The sequence below is a fragment of the Morone saxatilis genome, unplaced genomic scaffold, assembly GCF_004916995.1.
Source record: "Morone saxatilis isolate NCDOM2014 unplaced genomic scaffold, NCSU_SB_2.0 Contig19, whole genome shotgun sequence".
In the NCBI taxonomy this organism is placed as follows: domain Eukaryota; kingdom Metazoa; phylum Chordata; class Actinopteri; family Moronidae; genus Morone; species Morone saxatilis.
The window spans coordinates 9,258,547-9,279,894 of NW_023339751.1; the positions used below are offsets into that span (position 1 = coordinate 9,258,547).

The following is a 21,348-nucleotide window of genomic DNA, read 5'->3' on the forward strand; positions in this document are numbered from 1 at the left end:
AAGTGGTGCTCAAGTGTTCTGAGTGAGTGTCCTTCAACACTTCTGTTTTCTCCAATTACATTCAGATAATTCCCATTTGGACTGTCTGAAAGATCACGTCCAATAATAAATCAAGTTTACTTTTATTTGAGGAGTAAAATCTACTCTAGATACTCAAACAAGATGCTCTTTGTGTCACTGAGAGCAAATGAAATATGTCTAAACAATGGCCAAATGAAGCTCTTCATATGATGTCCCACTGAGGATATAGGTCGAGCCCCCCGCAGTTGACATCAACTGATTGGAGGCTATTGTAGGACACTATTGGTAGGGGGGGACTCGGCCACATGCATTGCACAATACTTGATTGGCACTCACTCCCTAAGAGGAGGAGTTAACTGCACCTCTCTTTCAGCAGGGGTGACTGCTGCTCTCTCTCTCCTGCTCCAGTAACTGGAGGCACAAGCTCCTTCTTCACCAGCCTCAACTTCATTTCTCAGGTAAGTGGAGCTTTCCCATGCTTGGCTTGTATTTTAGCAATGAAAGGGAAATTTGGTGCAGTTGATGCTTCAGCATTTGTTAGTCGTGTTAGGTTTGAACAAAAAAGCTCTTTTCTCACTTACTTGGGCTTCAAAAGGTCATTAAATTGTCTGAAGCTGTTCTTGTGGTAAAATTAGTTTTTACACATAGCCATGGTGACAGTAAGCTTAAGGTTTTCTAGGGTTGTGGGTAACTAATGTGAGAAGTGGCTTTTTATGAAACGCTTTTGTCTTTGTGTTATTTGCAGACTTGTTCAGGCCAAGAACACAATTGAATCAAGAAAGTAGACAAAAAATGAATATTTGCCCTAGTTTGAACTTAAAGAGTCAGAGGACATGAGGCCTGCTGTTCACGTCCCAAAGTCTATAAAAGGAACGTCATGGGTGAGCCGTCCAGCGTTGCTATTCCTGGACATACTGCTGATAAACTGTGACAGATGCAAAGAGGGACATGTTGACGCACTCACTCACCCCAGCATCACCTGGCAGCACACATGTTTTCAAAGGTGTCAGTGGCTGGTCGTGTCTAAATACATTTCACCTACTCCAAAATGTCAGAAAACATTCACCGTAGAGCCAAACAAGTTAAATGAACAGGGATCTGACATTATTGCTTAGTTTGGAAAAGAGTACAAAGACATGATACAAGGACAACAGGGCCTCAAGGCACATGAAATAATCTAGTTTTAACAATAGGCTATTTTAATGTGGTTCAGTCTTGTCAGTGTGGCATACCCTTAACTCCTCATCTTTCCAGCCAGGTCACTATCATATTTTCACTATCTGGCTGACTTATATGACACTTTGTTTGTTTTGTTTTATTTATATTGTTTTATTTATATTTTCAGAAGGTTTGGGCTGTGTTCTGTTGCTACAGCCATGGCACCCAAAAAGAACAAGACGACCAAAAAGAGTAAAGGAGACATAAATGAAATGACCATAATGGTCGAGGACAGCCCCATCAACAAGATCAACGGGTTAAACACTCTGTTGGAAGGAGGAAACGGCTTCAGCTGCATTTCCACTGAAGTTAATGATTCTGTGTATGCTCCAAACCTCCTGGAGGGTTTGAGCAACATGAGACAGGAGAGCTTCCTCTGTGATCTAACGGTCGCCACCAAGTCAAAGTCATTTGATGTCCACAAGGTGGTCATGGCCTCTTGTAGCGAGTATATTCGCAACATCTTGAAGAAGGATTCCTCCCTCCACAAGATCGACCTGAACGACCTCTCACCGGTCGGCCTCGCCACAGCAATCACATATGCATACTCTGGAAAGCTGACCCTGTCGCTGTACGGCATCGGCAGCACTATCGCTGCAGCCATGCTGCTGCAGATCGGCACCTTAGTGAAGATGTGCAGTGATTTCCTCATGCAGGAGCTCAGCGTGGAGAATTGCATGTATGTGGCCAATATCGCTGATGCCTATGACCTGAAAGACACCAAGGAGGCAGCTCAGAGGTTCATGCGGGAGAACTTCATCGAGTTTTCTGAGATGGAGCAGTTCCTGAAGCTCACCTATGAGCAGATTAGTGATTTCCTCTCAGATGATTCCCTGCAGCTTCCCTCCGAGATCACGGCCTTCCAGATCGCCATGAAATGGTTGGACTTTGACGAGAAGAGGTTGAAGTACGCGGCAGATCTCCTAACTCACATCCGCTTTGGCACGATCTCTGCCCAAGACCTGGTGAATCATGTCCAGACTGTGCCTAGAATGATGCAAGACCCCGAGTGCCACCGTCTCCTTGTTGATGCCATGAATTACCACCTGCTGCCATACCAACAGAACATCCTCCAGTCACGCAGAACAAAGGTACGCGGTGGCCTCAAGGTGATTCTCACAGTTGGCGGACGCCCTGCCTTGACAGAGAAATCCCTCAGCAAAGAAGTTCTCTACAGAGATGCAGATAACGTGTGGAATAGGTTGACAGAAATGCCAGCAAAGAGCTTTAATCAGTGTGTGGCAGTCTTGGATGGCTTCCTGTATGTTGCAGGTGGTGAGGACCAGAATGATGCAAGGAACCAGGCTAAACATGCTGTTAGCAACTTCTGCAGGTAAGAAACTAATTGAGACTTTTTATTTGTCATGTTAATTTGTTTAGAATTAGAAATGAACTGTGAATCCCTCTCATGTTCTTTAGATATGATCCTCGCTTCAACACTTGGAATCACTTGAGCAACATGATCCAGAGGCGCACCCACTTCAGCCTCAACACCTTCAACGGCCTCCTGTTTGCCATCGGAGGGCGAAACACTGATGGTGTTCAGGCCTCACTGGAGTGCTATGTGCCCTCCTCCAACCAGTGGCAGATGAAAGCTCCCATGGATATTCCCCGCTGCTGCCATGCCAGCTCCCTTATCGATGGCAAGATCCTCGTATCAGGAGGTTACATCAACAACGCCTACTCCAGGGCCGTGTGCTCGTATGACCCCTCCACTGACACCTGGCAGGATAAGAGCAGTCTGAGCACACCTCGAGGCTGGCACTGCGGTGCCACTGTGGGAGACAGAGCCTACGTCATCGGTGGCAGCCAGTTGGGAGGACGTGGGGAGAGGGTGGATGTCCTCGCTGTCGAATCTTACAACCCTCACAGCGGGCAGTGGAGCTACTGTGCGCCTCTTCACACAGGAGTGAGCACGGCCGGTATTTCCATTTTGAACAACAGAGTCTATCTCCTCGGAGGCTGGAACGAGGGCGAGAAGAAGTACAAGAAATGCATTCAGGTTTACAATCCTGACCTCAATGAATGGACTGAGGATGATGAATTGCCAGAAGCTACAGTCGGCATCTCATGCTGCGTCGTCAGCATACCCACACGGAAAACACGAGAGTCCAGAGCCAGTTCAGTCTCTTCTGCACCAGTCAGTATATAAAGGTTTAGATGATGATAATGATGTAGTTTACATGTCTAAGGGTCTCCAGCTTTTCTGGTTCTAAACTCTACCAGTCCCTCTTTTTGGGGCCAAGTCGATCCCTTTAAATGGTGATCAACTTTCTTTAGATGAGCACACATATGATAAAATCCAAAGATTACAAATTTGGGAACATGTAATTTTAAGATTTTAAACAAATTGAAGCTAGTGCTAAAAACATATTCTCAGAATGCATAGTTAGTTAATTATATAATTGGCATTATTAAGGTCAGTTAATGTTTATGATAGACAAACTGGACATACTAACATTTTTAAACAGGAATGTACTTTTGGGGCCAATCCAGACAGGTTACTTAAAACTCAAATGAAAGGTATAAAAATGCTAAATCAATGCTGTTTGAGATTAATCTGTAACATAACTTTCTTTTTTTTTAACCCGGTGCCATACAATTAATAATACTGTGTTTGTTTTACAGCACAACCATTAATATTAAAGGATTCTGTGACAGTCTTGTTTATGGTGCCTAAAGCTACTGTGATTCTCAGATACTTGAACAGAGTAATGAGAGGCAAAAAAAAAGCTGGAGCTGGAGTAAGTGTTGGCACCACCTACCAGGAGTAGGTGCTTGTGGTTAGTGTTTAAACACACTGCACAGTAAGGCCGCAGTTTCTCTACATGTGTCTCATGTACAGCATTCAGTGGTCTTGTGTCATATGTTGTGTGATCGGCATTAACACTATCAGGATTCTGCTGGAAAAATGTTGGAGTGATGAGGGTTGAATGGGTTTAGATGCGACAGTAACGAATTAATTTTGTAAAAAAAAAAGAAAAATATAACTTTGGAATAACGTTGTTGGCCTGGGCTTTCCTGGAGGTCAGTACTCATGAATTCCTTGACTGCTCATGTCTTTTCATTTGTTTTGTTTGTTTTTAAATTAAAGAGATGAAGTGTAAGCTACTCTGAGCCATGGTCATTTATTTAAAATGAATTTTATTGGGTGGATTTTGTGAGGGATGCATTTGTGTGACACAATTATTTAAAAAGAAATTGGGCTCAGGTTTGTTTTTTACCACCATAAATGAACATTTCATACACGTACACAGGATTTTAGGTAATCTCTATTTGCCCTTTTTAATGGTGCTTTTTACTCTTTTGGGAAACAGTTGAAAATGCCACAGTACAGTTAACATTATATGACTTGACTGGACTGAAAGTGTGCTATGAAAAACTATGTAATGATTTAGTTACACAAGATTTGCATAGTGTTTACTGCAGTATCTGTGGACCATGAGGAACAAGAGACGAGGCCACTGAGAGGGCAACATTTCCATTTTCCAGTTGAATCATGAAGGATGCATTCTTTACTTTAATCCTACATCAATTGTGTCAAAGGGTATAGATTAAAACTGATAAACCTGTGTACTTCCTACATATCTTTAAGTATTTACATAAATACAGAACAAGAAGATAGCAGGTAAGTGATTCTATATTGTATATTGCCAATCTGAATAACCTGAAGCTCACTGGCATTGAGGGAAAAATCCTGCAGCTACCTGTAGCTGTTAATTCTGCCTCTAATTTGTTGTTAAACCACAAAAAATGTCAGTTGTTTACACTGTAAACATACTTTATACTGTGAGAGCATGTAACATGAGCCAAATTATTACATGAAAGGGCTATTACATTACGCACAATGCATCATTGTTCGTGTACTATCGTCCATTAGTCCCACAGAGTGAAATTTGAAAGGAACAAGCGACAATGTGAAATTTAAGGAATTGTCATATAGGCAGAGGAGGCATTGCAGCCTAGACTGTGAAACACATATAAAATCAATGTTAAAGGACAGTTTTTTAACCATGACTGAAGGTCCTATTCGGATACAAAATCTTCTGCTAAGGTTTGAACTGAAACAGAGATTATTTGAGGTTTTGTCCTTGATTTTCACTACGATGTAAAGTGGGAGGGACTCAGGAGGCAAAAAAATTTAAATGTCACATACTTCTGAGCACCAGTCAGAGTTGAGCAACATCAGTCAAATCTAATCAAACAACACCCACACAGACCTGAAGAACTCCTCCCCACCCTACTGTGATTGTTACTATAGAGAGTCATTGGAAAAACTGCAGAGTCATTACTTAAACTAAACTTGTAAAGACTAGTAACAAACAGAATCTCATTAATCAATCCAATGGAAACCAGTAAAACCCAAAGAAAACAAACTGTCAGTGTAAGTTAAACCACCTCCTTTTTTGGGCAGATGTCTGTACAGTTCAATGACCTATACACTTTTATCCACTACACACAGTACAGTACACGCAATCTTTAACAGATTCAAGTGCTGTGTCATTATTACAATCAGCTTTTTGCTTCTATGATTTTGCATTCTAGTGCTGCTGATAAGTTGGTAGCCATAATATAGTCATAAACATGACTTATTCATTTGTGGTTAGAACTGATAAGACAAGATGCCAAGTATGTAAATTGCTTTGTGATGATGACATAAGAAAAAAAAACAAAAACAAAACAGCACATGGCTGCGTCATATATCGTCATATTCTGGCAGGCACTATCAATTTTATCAATCAATCTAAGGTTTAAAAGTTGAACTATGAACGGCTTACATACTGTGTCCTAAATCAATTAAATTGTCTTATTAACAAATGTGCTTTTTTCAAACACTGGTTTGAGTTGGGGTTTTACAAGCAGTGAATTCCTTGTGGCAGATTCTGCTCAAACAATTATTATTTGTGATACATTTACCTCCCCTTTCTCAAATCTTCAACAGTGTCGAAGAAGATTTTGCCTAATCGTTACAACAAACAAAAGAGTTACAACTGCTGAAAGAATTAGTTCATTAACTGATTAGTCAATCAAAAGATAGGTAGACTACAGTTCAATTCAGAAAAAATGGCAAACATTCTTTGGACCCAGCTTGTCAAATGTGACCATTTGGTACTTTTATCTGCCATATATCCATGTAAATTGAATTACTGGGTGTTGGACAAAATAAGCTATATGAGAACATCATATTTTACCCAGAATTAAAATAAAAAGGGAAAACTATTATGCAATTGTACTACCCAGACCAAACAGATCATAATAAAAACGTTAAACAGAAAAACAACTGGAAAAAGGAATTAGATACTGACATTATAAATGGATATTGTGAAATGGCAAGGGACATTTTCACCTCTGAAATGGAAAGAAGAAATAGCTAAAATTGAAAGTTTAAATGCACATTTGAAACTGGGAAGAGAAAACTTCCTCACTCCTTTATGCATTTGTCCTTTCCCATTTGGCAAGTAACACCAGGGCTATATCCTTCCAGTGTCTTCCAGTTTTCCTTTTTTTTGTCTCAACCTGCAATCCAGCAAAACACTTGGAAAGGCCAGGATGTCCTCTTTAGAGCTCATTGGGGCTTAGTAGGGTAGCTAAAATAAGTCAAGAGACACAGCTCAAAAACCAATGTCCACTACAGAGTACATAAATGAATAGGCTGGGTCTCACGCCAAATGAGCTTGATTGAGTTTATAATGTCTGTAAGCTGTGATAGTCAAACCTGTTGTTATTGGTTACAAATGAAAACAGTTTTATTTAATAAAACATTTTGAAGCTACTTGGATAAATCTATAATAACAGCACTAGTGTCAAATTAGATTCCTAGTGAATTTTTTTTTGCGTAAAAAAAAGCAAAAATAAATTTAAAACTCTATCACATTTATTTCACATTTCACCCTTAATGCTATGAGTAAAAAAAAAAAAAAAAATCCACATCTGAGAGCACCTGAACGCAGCACAGTGGGTCAGTGGGAGGAGCCGAGCGGCAGAAGAATGCTGAGTCATAGTGACATCATCACGCTCTGCGCTCCGCCTGACGACATCACGTGTGTGGCACCACGTTGATATGCGCAACACACACACACACACACACTTTGGAAATTGGGAACAACGACCGACCTACCGGTTCAACTCACTGTCAGTCCATCAGAGCCGCAACCTTAACAGCCTCCGTGTCCGATAACAGGAGCACTAACTATCCTTGAAGGGGCGCTCGTTTTGTGTTTTCTCCCCGAGTGGTTGACAGACATATCATCAGCTCCCGGCGGGGTTTGAGCTTTATCGAGCTAACCCAAGACAATTAGCAGGTGATGAGCAGCGGGGCCTGCTTCTTCTGGATGCCCAGCTAAGGTTACCGACAGGGCACAGTGCTCCACCGCACCGAGAGCCTCCACGCTGCAGCCTGGGATTCATCCGGACTGCTCCCTGCAAGGACCCGGAGCTCTGCAGCTTTATTGTTCGGACCCGGACTTCATGTTGGCTCCGTGAGAGTTGGGACAAAGTAGCTAGCTAGCTAACGCTCGGCGTGCAAGTGCATATATATATATATATAAATAAAAAATACTAAATAAAAGCAGCCTCAGTCGAGTGAAACACTTGCCAGCCTCGTCTGTGCGATGGGTTTACTGTCACAGGGGTCTCCGCTCAACTGGGAAGAAACCAAGAAGTATGCCGACCATATCAGAAAGCACGGCATCATTCAGTTCCTCAACATCTACAACAAGGTGAAGGAGCGTCAGAAAGATGTGTTGAAATGGGGCGATGAGGTAAGAAATGTAGCTGTTTTTATATATATATATGTTTTAAAACTCAAAATGAACCAGATAATGTGTGTGAAGTGCTGGTGATGGTCGTGCATGATGCAATCCTGCACAGTCTTACCCTTTTTTCCCCCTTACTGTTTCTTAACTGTCACTGCAGGAATAAACTTTCAATATTGTCTAAATTGCAAGAGCTGCATTGCTTTGGTAAAAGGTCAAATATGTGATGAAACAGAGTTATAAAGAAGAACTTTTAGTGCTGGAGAGATGCTCTGTGCTACAAATGTTGTTGTCCACATTTAAGAAAACATGTTTGTTTGGCACAGGCTCCCCAAAAATGTCACATTTTAATAGATTTTTGTAGTAATAATTACATGTGTGTTGCAAAAATCATCATTCCCCCATTAATCACATTATATGTCAAAATAATCTTAATATGTTATTGTGTAATACCTTAATATTTCCACAGGTTGCTGTCACAGTTTATAATGTCTGTAAGCTGTGATAGTCAACCCTGTTTGTTCATTTGTCAAATGAAACAAGTTTTATTTACTCAAAACATTTTGAAGCTGCCACTGCTGGATGAATCTATATAACGCACTAGTGTCAAATTGAATTTCTAGTACAAAGTCTCAATATTTTACAATAATGTGTCTAAAGAATAATTCTGTCTGACTAAAAGCACATGTTTAACATCTGCTTATAAATATTCATTTTGAGTACAGCAACTGATTCAGTTTCCTAGTAACTGTCTAATATTAATAATTCACTCACTGATAAATAAACTTCAGGCAGTCACTCACTGATGAGTAAACTTCAACATAAAGCTTGCTTTACAACATAAGCTATGTCCGCTTGCCTGTTCAGATCTTCGCTCCGGTTTTGCGTTTGTAGTTTTTTGCCCGCCACCAGCCCGCAAAAACTTCAGTGTGCTACAGCTTGAACAAAGTGTTTTCATTTCGAACAATGTGGAATGCTGTTGTTATAGATTAATCCCTCTTTCAGACAGGGGATTACAGGGTAGCAGAGTCAAAGTCAAGGAAACATAACTGATGAATTGGAATTGATGTGATGGCGTCCCAGTCTGATCTTGAAAACGTCTGCTTTGTGCTGTAGTCTAGCATGGATTGAAAAGCCTGATTTAGAAGTAAGAAGAGTACATTGAATGAATAAAGCAGTGGCTGTGATGCAGTGTTTGTGACCGTGGATTGATGATGTTTCCTGTTTTTGCTTTTTTTTAATTCTTTACTTTTAGGTTGAGTACATGTTGGTGGAGATGGATGACAAGGACGAAAAGGTTCGACTCGTCCTGAATGGTGGAGAAGTTTTGGAAACTCTCCAAGACCAGGGTGAAAACATAAACCCCAAGTAAGTAATGTCTCCACATTCATTCAGCTGAATATATGACAGATTAAAAGATGTAACTGTTGAAGCCTGAACAGAACCGGTTCAAGAGCCAGAGCTAATTTGGTGGAAAACGGTCCCAAAAGTTCCCAAAAGTTCCCGTTTGGATCCATGATTGCGCTCTTTGTGAACCATTCATTCATTCTACCTCAGTTTACTGTCTCGCCATCACATTTTAGCTCGTAATTAATCATGCATGTATGTGCGCTACATAGCAGGTTAATATTAAAATATCACAAACTTATTTTCAATAACATTTCAGTGATCTCAGACTTTCAGTATTTTCATTAGAAATGTTGTAGTATTTTCATAGTATTGTATGTTTTTAATTCATTTATTTCATTTTTTAAAAAATAAAATATTAGAGGTTCCTCCGTGCACCACTAGAGGCAGCGTGCGAACCACCAGTGGTACACATACCGTAGTTTGAGAACCAGTGATCTAACTCTCTTTATACTGTCTAGTTTTAAAGGAGGAAGGCCACAATTTATTTTAATAATTTTTATTTATTTTTTTGGCTTCAATCTTGTTTCCTTCCTCCCCCCAAATACAACAACATACGCGGTTCAAGCCAAAGTTTTCTTTCCTGGAAGTAATATTCAGAAATGTTAACTGCACCACAGAAATAGAAACACTTACATTCTTAATCTGAATGACATTTAATAAAACAGCCACACCTCGAATACCATCAGCTGTGGCAGTGCTGCTGTTAGCATGATGGTTTGTTTTGGATCACAATGAGCTATTGAGTGGCCGATAATGATTTATATTCAATCTGGTTAACTTAGGCGTAATATGTCATTCATCATTAAAAAGTAGAGATGAGACCCTGTATAAATGTCAATCAACATATGTGACTTACACAGGTATTTGTTCTGTTATCACTAAAGTCACTAAACACCCACACTGTTGTTTTATTTTGGTTGGTGAGACTTTCTCAGGAGTGAACGGATCCTGTTTGATCCTGTTGATGCAAAAAATATAAACATGAGCAGCGACAGAGAAATAAACACCAGTATGATCCTGAGATGAACTCCTGTAGCTGCTAAGTTAAGGGTTGTTTTTTTTAAAACATACAAACAAAGCAGATGTTCCCTGAGCTGCTGGATATTTAAACCATTTGATTTTTTTGTTACGCTTCAGCACTTTATTTTCGTGGCTAACTCAAACGACGACACCCCACATGAAAACAAATCATCCTTCACTCAAGTTCAGCATGAACAGACCCTTGAATCAGACATAAAGCATGTAGCAGTGCACATCTTTGCACATTAGTGGCATCTAGTCATGTGGTTGCAGGAAAAAACCAATGGCGGCAAAAAACACCATGAACTAGAGCCAGTGTTCTGTTTGTCCCTTCTGGGCTACTGTAGAAACATGGTGGTTCAACATGGGGGGCCTCTGTAGGGTAGGACCCACTCATTCTGTAGATATACCTTCATTTTAAGGTAACAAATACACAACTTTTCTTATATTCAGGTGATCATTCACTAATGAAAACATACCTATGAATATTACATTCAGTTTCTGCCAATAGATCCTCCTAACTAACGATTAATGAGCGTGGTCTCTAACCTGGTGGTGCCACTGAGGGATTCCAAAGATACATTTTTGCAGTCACGCGATGAGAAAAGTGATATAAATTTCTGTTACACAAAGATATTTATTATTTCTAGCTTTTCTCTAATGTTTTCTCTTTTTTATTTTTGGTGAAATCCTCTCTGCCCACACCGACAGGTCTCAAGTAGCTTAACTCAGGCAGCGTTGCCCTGTAGTCAAACTGCCCCTTTCTCGTTTGCTACGTATTGAATTTGCCTGCAAGTCTATATGTCGCTGACTGTCAATTTGACTATCAAATTCACTGTTCATTTTTCATTCATATTACATACGACGACTGACATACAAGTCCTGTTTGCTTTTGCTCACGTGCACAAAGCACAATAGTTAACTAGTCCAACAAGTCTGATTCCTTCAAACACAATGTTGACAGGTAAACAAGTCTTTACTTAAGTTTTTATTTGAGCATCAGTTTTAAGAGCCAGCATTGTCACATACAGCTCCTCCTGGTAATCTGGAAAAACAGGGTTTTGGAAAGAGACTTTATGTTATGAGTTCTTCCTCAGGTTAGAGCAGTTTTTGTTTCCTCATTCTCACTATCAATCATTAAGTGCTGTTTTACAGACTTTTTTTTTTTTTGAGGGTGGGAAATCTAAATAATGATTCTAAATAATGATAATGTTGTTTGTTGGTATCAAACTTTATTTTAATAGTTAAGGCCCACTGTGTCCCAGAGGAGATTCACTCTTTGTTACACCCTCCCCATTATTTATATTTATTTATTAACATAGTTGTATCGTTTTATATGTATATAAAGTTCCTGGAACATCAGAGAGCTGCAGGAATTTTATTTAGGCAAGTGTGCATTCAAAATCAAACAAAAACAGATACAAACTATCTAAAAAAAAGTGATTTACACCCTTTTTACAAAAGTGAAATATCTAAAACCTCACAAATGTAGAGGTGAAGTGAGGTTGTTCTGCCTCAGGAGATCTGTCCGGGATAACAATCAGAGCCTCTCCTGGGAATGTAGTGCTTTTAACTGTAGTGACATTTCTTTAAAAAAGAGGAAATCTCTGCCGGCGGTGTAAATGTGTTTGTACAAGCTCATGAGTGTTATGCTTGCGCGCTGTCCATGACGTCGGTCTAAATCTGTGGAGCCAACTTCACCCCGGGGAAATACCAGTGGCAGTGGGAATAGTAGAGCCGATGCATTCCTCATTACTGCCCCTCTGTCGCACACACCAAAGAGCACGCTCTGGAGCACAAATACGTCGCGTTCGTTTGCCCTGCCAAGATTACGGCTGACATACGATAAAGAGAGCGCGGTCAGTTTATTTAATCAGAAAGGTCATTGTGATATGGAGACCAGGGCGTTTCCTTGCGGACCTAATAACAGCAAAATGTTTCACACAACACTTTTTTATATGTTTTGCAGTCACCCCACGCTTTGGAGACCAGAGTATGGCAGCTACATGATTGAAGGAACTCCAGGGCAGCCGTACGGCGGGACCATGTCAGAGTTCAACACCGTGGAGGGCAACATGGGGAAGAGACGACGAGAGGCCTCATTGGTCCTGAACCAGAATGAAACCCTCTGCACCATCACCTCATTTCCAAGGTACTCTAACCATCTGTAATAATTGTTAGTGGAGATCATCATCATTAGTTGATTAATTGATCGACAGAATTTAATTGGCGTTACTGTGGATTTATCGTTTCAGTTTTTCCCTAGCATCTGATTTTAGTTTTCTATCGTATTTTATGCTTTTCTCTAGGGTTGTAAGAAAATACCTATTAATATTGTGTTCTCATATTTTGTTTTGTCATATTGTATTGATTCTCAAAAACATGTATTGATTTCTGTGTGTAATTGCTAGATACCCCTGAATCATGATACATATCGTGTTGCCAGATTCTTGCTAATACACAGCCCTACTTCTCTCTATAGTTGATTACAAACTGCATATCTTTGAGTTTTGGACTGCTGGGCAGATGAAACAAGACATTTTAATATTGTCCAAATGGTAGATCTTGAAAAAGTATTATTAGCATTTTTCTCTGTTTTTGAGACAAATCAATCAAGTTAACTGAGAAAATAATTGTTTGAATAATCATTGATAACAACAGTTATTAGTTGCAGCCCTATAATATTTTTATGTTTGTTTTGATCCTTTGTTTAGGTTAGGTTGCCCAGGTTTTACCAAACCAGAGCACCGGCCGACCCCTGTTGAAAAGGGAGTGTCCAAGTCACTGTTTTTCCCAGATGAAGCCATCAACAGACACCCGAGATTCAGGTAGGCTTCATAGTTCTGACTTCAGGACAGCGTGCATATGTGTGGTTGCCTCACTGATATGGTTTTTAATCTGAAAACCACATCAATTTACAAATAAATTGCAGGATTATTGCCTCCTTTGGTCATGATGAGCAGAATCAGCTAATAAATAAACAGATAATTAAAGAGCTTAAGTTGTTTTTAGTTCTTTTTTGGCTTCAAAAATCCAGCATCAGTCAGGCTGCAGTATGCGAGTGTGATGGTGGTTTTCTTTTTGGCTTATTGTTACTGTAGGTGCCAGTCGGACGATACATGCGTTCCTTTTTTTTTTGTTGCTTAAACTTGACTGCATGCATGTGTGGATTTGCTTTTTCAGCACCCTTACCAGAAACATACGTCACAGAAGAGGAGAGAAAGTCGCGATTAATGTGCCAAGTAAGTCCAACTGAAATTAAATTGCATTTTGTTTGTCTGCTACAGCATTAACATCTGCTCTGTAAATCACCTGTCCTCTCTTCTCCTTTGAGAAAAAATCAGGAACCGAGAAATTAAATACATTTAAGCTTTGCATTACTTTTACAGAATATCATTAGTTCTTCGTCGGCGTAGAAGTTGACTTTATTTCGATGCAGCAAATTAAATCTTTACATAAAGCTGCAGTGTTCGACTGAATTAGCCAGACAGCAGCCTCATACATTAACATAACATTAGCTTTCCTGCTCTCCTTATATAACTAAACCAAACCTTTACCAGGGAAAAATGCATTGCTAACTTCAGGCTGGTTAGCTAATTAGCTGCAGCAACAGTAACATTAATCAGTAATATTTAAACATACCTGTAAATGTCACTTTGGTTTGATTAGATGTTGGTGTTTTCCTTACTGTTCAGAACCACTAACAACACACTATCTGACCATGACCTGAACACTACAGTGCAGGTTTTACTTTATCTCTCGTTCCTTTCGGTGTATCACCCACACTCTGGCAGCCGGCCAGCTGCTGTCAATCAAACATCCACATGCCCATCCAAAAAGAAAGCATTTCTCATATTTTCCCATATATAGTTAAAACATGACTAAAAGATGACTAAATGTGATTTCAGTTGGACTTTAAAGGTTTTGATGCATTTCATTTGTCTCTCAGACTGCATGGAATAAATAAATAAATACAACACTATTCCTTTTTGTGTTTTAGTCTTCAAAGACAAATGCACTCCCTCTCCATTTGTGGAAGAGTTTCCTGAGGATGATGGTGAAGCTGCGAGAGCGGCTCTGCCTGATCATATCTACATGGACGCCATGGGCTTTGGCATGGGCAACTGCTGCCTCCAGGTACTGAACGAGTCTTTGTTGCCTTTTGTTTTCAAACAGTGATGTAATAAAGATTGTGTAACCTGGACTGTTTTGACTTTAAAGTGACTGCAGCTGTATATTCCCAATTAGTGAGTTATAAATGTACTTCAGCCTCTTTTTTTATGATGCTTTTGCAGGTGACATTCCAAGCTTGTAGCATTGATGAGGCAAGATACCTATATGACCAACTAGCGACATTCTGCCCTATAGTGGTGAGTAGATAAATAAAACATGTGTCCTGCCATATATTATGATTATTAACCTGACCTCTTCTTCAGCTGGACACTTATATAACTTGTTGTCTATTAATTGAATAGAATATTTAGAAAGTTACTATGAGGATAAGATATTTACAGATAAAAGGTAAAAACAGACTGGATTGACTAAAAAAAAAAAGCTGTTGTTCTGAAATCTAAATAAAGATATAATAAATATGGCTCGTTACAGATGGCGTTGAGTGCGGCTTCGCCCTTCTACAGAGGCTTTGTATCAGATAATGATTGTCGCTGGGGAGTTATCTCTGCCTCGGTGGATGACAGGACACAAGAGGAACGTGGGCTAAAGGTGAGCAGGCAGTGCTGAAAAACCATAAAACTAATTCGTTTTTGTCCTTTCTGGGAATGTGCTTTGTTTAGTTGTTTGTTTAGTTCGAGCTCTCATATTAATTCTGTATTCCACTTATTGAGTGATTCAATCAGAATTTCAGACACTTGCTTCTCCCACCACTAATGAGTATCAATGTGACCACCTGTGACCACCTAGATACTACTAATAAAACTGTTTAGGCTTTAGTTTCGTAGTTTGACAATGTATTAAAATGACTTTTTCATTTTGCAGCCCTTGAAAAACAACAAATACAGGATCTTCAAGTCAAGATACGATTCAATTGACAGCTACCTGTCCAGCTGTGGCGAGAAGTACAATGACATTGATTTGACGATAGACGAGGAGATCAACAAGCAGCTGCTCGATGCAGGTACTGTCACCTGGAGAAACTGATATACTAATGTATTAACCGTGCTGTCATCAATAGAAATATACCTTCACAGTCAGAATACCACTAATAGATGCTTGTGCAGTAAAGAGTTATCCGCTTTCTGTGTATAGGAATTGACAAGCTGCTGGCCCAACACATAGCACACCTCTTCATCCGAGATCCGCTCTCTGTCTTTGAGGAGAAAATTCACTTGGATGATGAAAACGAGTCCGATCACTTTGAGGTGAGGTTTTCTGTATCCCTCAAACGTCCAGAGTGTAACATTTAGGAGGCTCTGTCGGCACAAATGGAATATAATAGTCATAGGTGTGTTTTCATTAGTGTATAATCACCTGGGTATAGGAATCATTGTGTTTTTGTTACCTTAGAATGAATCGTATTTAACAAACCAAAAAATACTCTACTGTTTTTCGCAGCCTCTGTAGTTCTGTAGTTACACCACTAGATGCCACTAAATCCTGCACACTGGACCTTTTTTAACCACATTCTTAGAAAAACAGCAAACTATGTGTAAAAGACACAATGCAGGCTTTTGTTTATTCAAACTTGTCTGATTGCAGAACCTCCAGTCGACCAACTGGCAGACGATGAGGTTCAAACCTCCACCTCCGAACTCCGATATCGGCTGGAGAGTTGAGTTCCGCCCCATGGAGGTAATAACCAACTGCACCATAACTTAACTTAGACTTTTAGTTATAATCTATGTTTATATTCAATGATATGACCTAAGAAATATAGAAAAAAGAGTGATTTAACCTTTATTTTTGCTTTTATTTTTCAGGTTCAGCTAACTGACTTTGAAAATGCTGCGTACGTGGTCTTTGTAGTCCTGCTGACGAGAGTGATCTTGTCCTATAAACTGGACTTTCTGATCCCTTTGTCAAAGGTAAAAACAGCCACACAGTTGTAGTATTTTATAAAATAAGATCATATTTAATTAATGAAGTAGGACATTTGGGTCCTAATGATGTATGTCTTTCATTAGGTTGATGAAAACATGAAGGTCGCACAGAAGAGAAACGCTGTCCAGGAGGGCATGTTTTACTTCCGAAAGGACATCTTTAAAGGTGGGTAAAACAAAAAGTGCCGCTTTAGGTTGACACTTATGTTGAATGCCTCAGATAGGAGTAGCTGATACATTTGTATTGTCCACCAATAGGCTGCAACCCGGGCCTCGATGGCACTGGTTCTGCTCAGAATGGCTTGGAGACTGATGGTGGCAATGAAGAATACATGCTGATGAGCATTGACACAATCATCAATGGAAAGGTGATTATTGTCGTACATTTGATACTTATTATTGTCATACTTTTGATTTTTTTAGTTATGCTAGCAGTATGGCTTACTGAATGTTAATGTTTACGTCTCACCACTTTAAAAGGAGCTTATACACTGTTTTATTTATCTGGTTTCACTTGTTAATGAATTGCAGCAAATATGTAAAATAAAAACTAGCAAATTTTTGCTATTTAAACCATGTGACTACAAGGCTAGCCGCGTTTGTAATAGGGTTGTGATGGTTAGATTAGAGATTTTCACGGTATTAAAGCGTCCCAGAAAATATCACAGGTTAACTGTGTAACGGTGTCACATCCTAATAGCTCACCTGGTAGAACTGGTGCACCATGTATCAAGGCCGAGTCCTCTCTCCTGAAGTGGAATAATGGGAAGTTGTCCTGGTGTTCCCATTCTGCAATGTGTATCAGTGCTGTAGTGAAGACCATCTTTGTTGCAGCACTGGCCTTTTATAAGTATTTAGCTCAAATCGCTGCTGTGCTTCACAGAGCTGCTAGCGTGGCTGTACACTCTGTCTTGTTTTAATGTATAAATTGCTGCTTCCTTTCTTTTCTCATCACCAGGAGGGAGTATTTCAAGGGCTTATCCCGATCCTAAACTGCTATCTGGAAAACATGGAAGTTGATGTGGACACCAGATGCACTATTTTGAATTATCTAAAGCTCATCAAGAAACGTGCCTCAGGTAAATTTACATTAAAGGACAAAAGTTAATGTTCTCACAACCCCAAGATTTTCTGTTTGTGCGCCGCTGAGTCATAACTCTTAATTCTGCTGATGTGCAACAGGCGAGCTGATGACCATGGCCAAGTGGATGAGGGAGTTTGTCGCGAAGCACCCGCAGTATAAGCAGGACAGCGTCCTAACTGACAAAATCAACTACGACCTGTTCAGAAAGTGCGACCGGATTGCAAAAGGCGAAGAGCAGTGCCCCGAGCTCATTGGAAACCCGGTCAACAGATTCAAATGAGAAGCGCCGCAGGAAATGCATCGTCAGCATACAAATTCGCATGTAAAAAGACCAAAATATGTGGCTCAGAATGAAAGTGGTCCAATTTTAAGAGAATGCAAAACAGCGTGTGTGTGTGTGTGTGTGTGTGTGATGCAGGAAACACACCTGCATCAAAATGTATGTGTATATATACTGTATCAGATTTTTATGATTACAAAATTATTTTAATAGGGTTAAGACATGCAAAAGGTTGTGTAATAGAAATCAGATGTGTATTTATTTTTACTCTGGAAATTAAGCCTATCTGTGTGAGAATGTAAATGTAGCAAAGAGTTGTACAGTAGTCTGCTTTTAATCCTGTTATCTGTAAATACTGTACTTCCGCTCTTTAAAACATTAACATCATGGGGGTTTTTGGGTTGTTGTTTTTTTTTTGCTGGATATGGGATTTCTTTGCATTTAGTAGACATCTTTTATTTCTTTTTTTTGCATTTTAAGAAATGTTTGTTTTGCTCTGCTGTCAGTGTAGTGGGACCCTGAAGGTAGTGTTGCATTCAGTTGGAAATGTTGAACCATTGTTTGCGATATGATGCTGCTTCAAAAATAAATCTGTAAAACGATAAGTAAATCAGTTTTTTTGACATCTGCTTCAGATGTTTTATGGAAGGCTTTTATTTATTTATTTAAAAGAGCCATAGGGAATTGATTAAATGTTTTCCAATATGTTGTTTGAGCCTCCTCAAAATCCATATCAACAAAGCATGATGATTAGCCTTCATGATCACGTCCCTCCAATCCCTCCAACTAGCCATATTAGCAGCATTTTAAGCCTACTGGAATGCCTGCAGTCAGCACATATACATCTTTTTAATGATAGCAACCAAAGCTGCTAGTCTCAACCATAGACGTATACATAGACACCATATTGGACCAGGCATGACTGGACTGTAAACAAATACTTAAGCACTATAAGTTAACGTTTACGTTTCTAAACCAATTTTATTGAGTCATTTTATATTCAAAGGTTTATGATACATGTGGAGTAGAATATTTTGTTCTAATTATGTAAATGTTTCTTCTCTGCATATATATCATAAACAAATGTAAGCATTGTAGTGCTTTTTATCTACCAACTAAATCTTACACACTTGACCTTTTTAAATAAAATGCATCCACTAATATAACTAAACACATCCATTATGTGGTTAAATCCCTCATTGACTGACTGCAGCCATGTTAGCAGCTCTGAGACTGTATTTAGGCCACAGTGCTTTGAGCTGAATGCTAACCTCAACATGCTAACATACAACTGTTCAATAACATGTTAGCCATATCAGCTAAAAGATGATGTGTCAGTTGTGTTTACAGCTTGTTTCTGTTGTCCTCAAGTGGCAAACAATGAGACCTTAAGATCAGGTTTGGTCTTTCATGTTCACAATAACAATAGTGTGTTCACATGGTAACATTTGCTAAACAAACACAATCTATAACTAAGGCTGATGGGAATGTTATAATTAGTTCTGTATAGGTATTTGACCATAAAGCAAATTATTGGACATGTTAAAATGTTGACCTGGTTATGGTGCTAGATGAACAGTTAAGGGATCATGGTTCAAAATGTAGTCTTCATCCTCTTGGGACCATGAATGTCATTACAACATGTTGTGGAAGTTCATATAATAGTTGTTGACTCTGGACCAAGTGGACAGACAGACGGGACATTTTTGGAGCCATGCTGTTCGGCTAAAACAATGGTACAAGGAACACCCACTGGCACTCTTGGAAGGGGAAGAAGAAAAGAAAATATGCCTTCATCCATGGGAAGGGTGTGGAGTAGAAAATACAATCCTTAGGTAGAAAGTTAAGGGGGGGGAAGCATTTTTTAATAGAAATAGGCTAATACATTGCAGAAACATATGAATTATCTGTACAAAATATTCCATAATAAGATACCTGAACATGTTCATCCACAAGATGGTGGCATTGAACCACAGCTTTAGATAACACTGAGCTACGGTGACAAATAAGAGCATTGCCTCAGTTCGACCTCTTGGCCTAGATAATGATTATGGCTGGTACAGGCCCACCCTGTGGAGAGACGAGAGACTTAGATTTCTGCTGCAGAAAAAGAAGCACAGAGACTCACAATAGGAATATTGGGAGGTTATAGTGACATGAGGCCACCAAAATAACCATGAAATAGTTCACTGTAAAGTTAATTAACAAGCACCTTAGAGAGGTTAAAAGGTTACCAGGGAATTGGTTAGACACTTGATGTGAAAGCTTTTCAAGTAGTGCATATCTAGCAGGTCGGTGAATTTTAGAAACAGCCATCTGTCCCCCGCTAATCCTGTGGAGAAATAGGCCTTTTTTTCACAGCAGACATCATGACTTGTAATAGAAAGCACAGGTGTTACTAATAACATTAATGATTATATTCAGGTGTCACAGTGTGGCAGGACCCTGAAACTGAAGCGGCTAAATGAATTCCACCATCACTCATTTTGTTATTCACACCTGTGCCAAGGTCAGTGTCAGCCAGGTTGTCAGTGATCGGATAACAGTTTTATAAAACCTTAAAGGACCGGTGTGCAGGGTTTAGTGGCATTTAGCGGTTGAAGCTGCAGATTGCAACTAACTGAACACAGCTCACGTCTGTATGTGACTACCTGTGAATGAGAACAGTGTCTAGAGCCAAGAGTTTGGTTTGTCTGTTCTGGGCTCCTGTAGAAACATGGCGGACTCTATGGAAGGCAACCAGCAGCGTCTGTAGATAAAAACGTCTCATTATAAGGTAACAAAAACAGAATTATTCCTATATTCAGGTGATTATACACTCAATCAAAACATACTTATAACATTATCACTTCCTTTCTGCTCGGGTCGACGCCCTATCCCAGCGAATGTTACACACTGGACATTTAATTGTGGATTATCCACCTGTTAACCACAGTCATAAATACCGATGAGTTATCTGAGCCAGTAACATGTTGTTTATATGGATTTTTTATTAGTTTATGCTGTAGATGTGACTGAAGCTACAGTAAGTCAGAAGAGACATCATTTAACAGCATTATTATTACAACAGGAACCGTTTAATTTGTCATTCAGGATTGTAGAAAAGTGTTAATATTTAGAAAAGACGATGGTGACTGAGGAGATTTAGGTAAATGTTTACAGCAGAATATATGAGAGTTATAGTAAACAACTTTTATGCTGATGACAATTACCTCAAGATGCCAGATAATCGACCCGGCCTATTACTGTCACTTTATACTATATTACTGCTACTGTACATATTATACTACACTGGCTCCACCTGCTTATTTACCTGATTACTTATTGTTTATATCTGTATTCATCCCTGAATATATATTTATGAGATTTTTCCTCATGATGAGATCTAAGGATTTCATTTCCAACAACTGCTTCACTGTAATTGTTGTGTACATGACAACAAAATAACTTGTTTGGAAGAGATGTACTTAAAGTTTTTGATGACATCTGTCTCTATCAGTAATA

The 21,348-nt window shown here is 39.4% G+C and overlaps 2 protein-coding genes across 3 annotated transcripts; both read left to right on the top strand.

The window, feature by feature from the left end:
* The first annotated feature begins 332 nt into the window (after positions 1 to 332).
* klhl31 (kelch-like family member 31) lies at positions 333 to 4,350 on the top strand. Of its 2 annotated transcripts, none has more exons than XM_035663045.1 (3): positions 333 to 479; positions 1,367 to 2,572; positions 2,659 to 4,350. In XM_035663045.1, exons 2-3 carry the CDS (start codon positions 1,398 to 1,400, stop codon positions 3,389 to 3,391), a joined length of 1,908 nt encoding a protein of 635 aa, XP_035518938.1. In that variant the 5' UTR covers positions 333 to 479; positions 1,367 to 1,397; the 3' UTR covers positions 3,392 to 4,350. The 2 variants fall into 2 exon arrangements, with proteins under 2 accessions (XP_035518938.1, XP_035518939.1); XM_035663046.1 differs by having other exon boundaries at positions 364 to 479; positions 1,370 to 2,572.
* Positions 4,351 to 7,306: 2,956 nt separating this feature from the next.
* On the top strand, positions 7,307 to 18,473 carry gclc (glutamate-cysteine ligase, catalytic subunit). Its single transcript, XM_035664024.1, has 16 exons — positions 7,307 to 8,000; positions 9,250 to 9,362; positions 12,394 to 12,576; positions 13,139 to 13,252; positions 13,608 to 13,666; positions 14,425 to 14,561; positions 14,720 to 14,794; positions 15,030 to 15,146; positions 15,420 to 15,558; positions 15,690 to 15,802; positions 16,140 to 16,232; positions 16,361 to 16,465; positions 16,565 to 16,646; positions 16,739 to 16,848; positions 17,439 to 17,559; positions 17,663 to 18,473. Exons 1-16 carry the CDS (start codon positions 7,851 to 7,853, stop codon positions 17,842 to 17,844), a joined length of 1,893 nt encoding a protein of 630 aa, XP_035519917.1. The 5' UTR covers positions 7,307 to 7,850; the 3' UTR covers positions 17,845 to 18,473.
* Positions 18,474 to 21,348: the final 2,875 nt, after the last annotated feature.